Source organism: Panicum virgatum, chromosome 9N (assembly GCF_016808335.1).
Source record: "Panicum virgatum strain AP13 chromosome 9N, P.virgatum_v5, whole genome shotgun sequence".
Classification (NCBI taxonomy): Eukaryota; Viridiplantae; Streptophyta; class Magnoliopsida; order Poales; family Poaceae; genus Panicum; species Panicum virgatum.
The window spans coordinates 5,507,221-5,511,188 of record NC_053153.1 but is presented as its reverse complement, the minus strand read 5'-3'; the positions used below and the strand labels follow the sequence as shown (position 1 = coordinate 5,511,188).

The 3,968-nt window shown below is 49.3% G+C and overlaps 1 protein-coding gene across 1 annotated transcript; it reads left to right on the top strand.

Moving 5' to 3' along the window:
• Positions 1 to 528: 528 nt before the first annotated feature.
• Positions 529 to 1,516, top strand: LOC120689889. The gene has a single exon (XM_039972334.1). The coding sequence runs from the start codon at positions 628 to 630 to the stop codon at positions 1,258 to 1,260; it is 633 nt and encodes a 210-aa protein (XP_039828268.1). The 5' UTR covers positions 529 to 627; the 3' UTR covers positions 1,261 to 1,516.
• The last annotated feature ends 2,452 nt before the right edge of the window (positions 1,517 to 3,968 follow it).

Below are 3,968 nucleotides of genomic sequence, written 5' to 3'. Positions count from 1 at the left end.
CGGTTGAAGAAAACAGGTGAAACGAACAACGGGGAAGGAAAGGAGCATGGACCGATCCTCAAGAGCTGGAATGTGTGGTGTGAGATACTGGCAGGACTTGTTTTGTTTTTATAAGTAGAATAAGGACGCAGAGCAAAAGAAAAAAAATCCACCTGACCAATTCCGTAGCGCATTCATGATGAATTGGTGATGATGATTCAGAGAGCTGCGGTGGGCTGGTGGGCCGGTGCACTGCAGCGGGTCTGACCCCAAACTAGCGCGGGCCAGAATCAATGTCCCTTGTGGCCCGCGTGCACGCGCGCGCAGCACGCTTCTTCAACCCATCCATCTTGCTTGTTCCCAAAAAAAAACATCCATCTTGCCGGGCCGCGTGCACTCCCAACCCGCGTCTCCACCAGGCCCACCGCGGCGCCCGCGCGCGCTCGAGGAGGAGGAGGAATTCCGACCGTTGCGCCGCTCAGGTGCGCGAGCCTGCTTTTCCCGTCCCCATCCTTTTAAGCCCATCTCGCCCTCCCCGACCGTTGCGACCCCAACAAAATTCCCCCCTTCTCCAGATCCCTCCTCCCGTCCCAACTCCCAAGCCGCCGCGCACGCGAACCGCTCGACGGACCCCGAGCGCCGCCGCCCATGGCCGACTCCAGCGCCCTCGTCGTCTCCGCCGCCGCCCCCGGCGCGGAGGCGAAGCAGCAGCACCCGCTGAGCCAGATCGCGGCGAGCGGGACGCACCGGCTGCTGCTGAAGCAGTGGGTCAAGGAGGAGGACCTGCTGGCGCGCCGCGTCGCGCTGCGGGAGGCCCGCCTCGACGGCGCGCGCAAGGAGATCGCCTTCCTCTACTGCGCCTTCTTCGCCTTCCACGCCGCCTCCGTCCTCGTCCTCTTCCTCTCCTCCCCCGGTGCCGCCACGGCCGAGGCGTGCAGGCGCTCCTGGATCCCCTGCCTCGTCTCGCTGCTCTCCTCGCTCGCCATGCTCTGGGCGCTGCGGTACAAGTCCGACACGGAGGCCGTCCTGGAGCGCCTCCTCGCGCGGGAGCGGGAGGACGCGCTGCTCCTCGCCAGGTGCGTCTCCGAGCTCAAGCGCAAGGGGCTCGACTTCGACCTGCTCAAGGAGGTGGACGCGCTGCGCAGGGCCAAGAGCCTCCGCGTCGAGGCCAAGGGCGCCGAAAAGCCCAGGCGATGGCAGGCCAGGGACCTCGCCGTCTTCGCGCTCTTCGCCGCCGCCTGCGGGGTGCTCGTGCTCACCAGGTTCCTGCTCTGTAATTAGCCCAGACCACAAAAGGTTGCCTCCTTGGCGCTGTCCTTGATTACTATTGCTGGATGAAAGATGAGGGCCCCGATCATTCCTGGCAGAACTGTTTGTTCTGCCAATTTTGGTGTTGGATCTTATATGTTTGTAATAAAGAAAATCGTCAGGCTTCATATGTTTTTGTGTTCCTGATTGTAACAGAGAGTAAAAGTGCTCTCCCAGACTCCCAGTATTAATGTATTATGATAATACTACAAGGATAATGTTAATCCTACTTCGTTGGCCAAAATGCCATGCTGTCTCGTTGCCCATGGCAGAATTTGAAATAGTCTTGTGACTTGTGAGTGATTGTCCAGAATAAAGATCTCAACTGTCCTGGTTTCAGTGTAAACTGGGAGACCAATCCACTACTTATACATTTTGGTCACAGGTGGCCATTTAGTTTCAGTGAGAAGGATTTTTCGGAACCTGCAACCTGTTCTACTAAAGTTAACATTATAGGGCTAACCTGCAATCTGACTGGCAGAAACCATCAAATTAACACGTAAGCAGCAACATCTTATGAAGAAGGAACAGAATATTGCAGATCCTCAAAGAAAGAGAGAAGTCAAGAAATCAGTTGTTCAAGAAAAAGTGCCAGCTGAGCTCCAGCTCTTATATTCTGATTTGGTATGAATTCTGCAGCTGTTGTTGTGCGCACCCTTTTTGCTTGCCTTTTCTGAGAAACTAGGCGTACAGTCATTTGCGCGGTTAGTATTGAAAGTTCAAAAATTGCATGTCATTGTATTTTTACTTAAAGATTATACTATTTTTTACCATACATCATCTTGTTCATTATCATAAATTTTGTCTTATTATTGGTTAAAATAATACAAATATGATCTACCTATACTAACAATTTAATTTATTGAGCTTCAATAAATAGTATGAATATAATTATTCTTATTTTGGTTTTATTTTGATTGATTCTTGTTAGCTTTAATTTTTATTAATAGTATATGTTTGTAATGGATACATAACTAAATGATATTTTATATTTAATTTTTCATAATGGCATTGGTGGGTGTTAGGCGTAGGGGTATTTTAGTTTAATTTTTATTATAATGGCAGTAGTGGGTAATTTTTATTTTTCTATTTTTCTCCGATTAACGTGGGAATTTCTATGTCTGAGAGCGAATGTGAAGGCTCCGTTTATTGGCCAAATAATAAGATAATAGATTTCATCCCAATTAACTCCATCCAGAGAACAGGAAAGGGAACTGCAAAGTCTAAGTGCAAATCATGCAAGGCAATCAATGAATCGAAACACTGTTATTGTCTCATACTGTGATTACATTATATCACACCCACAACAAAGTAACAAACACATGCATAAATTGCTCAATGTACACCATTGCATCGACGAAAGGATTGAATTATCATTTAAACAAATCCAGAAACATCATCCCACTCAGACGTTCTCAGCCCCTTCTTTCTTCATGGCGAACGGCTCGTGCGCCGGCGAGGCCCCGCCCACGACGCCGGGCGGCGCCAGCGGCGTGCCGTAGATCTGCGCGCCGACGCCTGCCCGCATCTCCTCCTGGCCCCTGTGCTTGCCGAGGAAGTAGCAGCCGAAGCCGAGCAGGATGGAGAAGAAGATGAAGGGCAGGGAGATCACCAGCACGAACCCCATGTCTCCTCTCTTGCTCCGGAATTCCGACTTGCCTTCAGGAGCAGTGGAGAGAGCCTGGTGGAAGACCCAAGAAAGCAAGCGAAGCAGAGGATGCTTTGAGGTGGTGGCCTGTGCTTTGTTTGGGAATGGAGATGGAGGTGGGAGTGAGTTAAATAGGTGAGGAGACAGTGGAAGCTGCAGGAGAATCCTATGGAAGAAGGCGGCGGCAGCTGGAAGAAGCTTGTGGAGTGTGCTGCGGCGACAGCCTTCCGACCGTTGGGCTGGCCTGGCGCTTGTGGGCAACGGTCGAATGGCATGACGAAAGCCCGTGCTGCCCTTTTCTTCAGGTGTTGGAGGGAGTACTATGTTACTGCACGTGGCAGTAATATGTTACTAACGTGGATAATTATGGAAGATTAGGCTTGGCTTCTGAGGTCAAAGTTCGACGTTGCACGTGGATAATTGGGCGCATATTTTTTGAACAAAGTTCTCTCCCAAAAAAAATGAACAAAATTCTTCAAGAAAGAACAAAGGGCACATAATTTTTCAATAACCGCAAAAAAAACCATATGCAGCTAGACTAGTTCTCACTACATATCCGTGTCGGCGATGTTTTCATTGTTCAGCATACAGCGATCCTCTTGCAATCAATATACAGACATCATCATGTTCTGCACCCTACCACCTCTCTCCGCTGAAAACTTATTCAGACAGGAACACGGGAGCCCTCTCTGATCTTGCAAAAAAAAAAAAACTCTACCCCTCTTCCTGACATCCTAGGTGGAAATAACGAGCTCACCTTTCGCCTTCCTCTGGATCGTATCTGTCCAAATAAGAGTTTGGGAATCTCTTTCCGAAAGGGAACTGCACGATGTAGACGCGTAATGAGATTCGTTGATGATTCATCTTCTACACTCTTCGTTGGGCTTACAAAATTGTCCATCATTCTCTGGGCTGTGTTTGGTTATCCATCACATCAATTTTTCACAAAAAGACGAATGTTCGCATGAAGTACTAAATGAAGTCTATTTGCAAAACTTTTTCAGGGATGGGTGTAATTTTTCGAGACGAATCT

What these genes read in the sequence shown, in the direction of transcription:
- LOC120689889 (XM_039972334.1), top strand. Translation starts at nt 628, where the DNA reads ATGGCCGACTCCAGCGCCCTCGTCGTCTCCGCCGCCGCCCCCGGCGCG.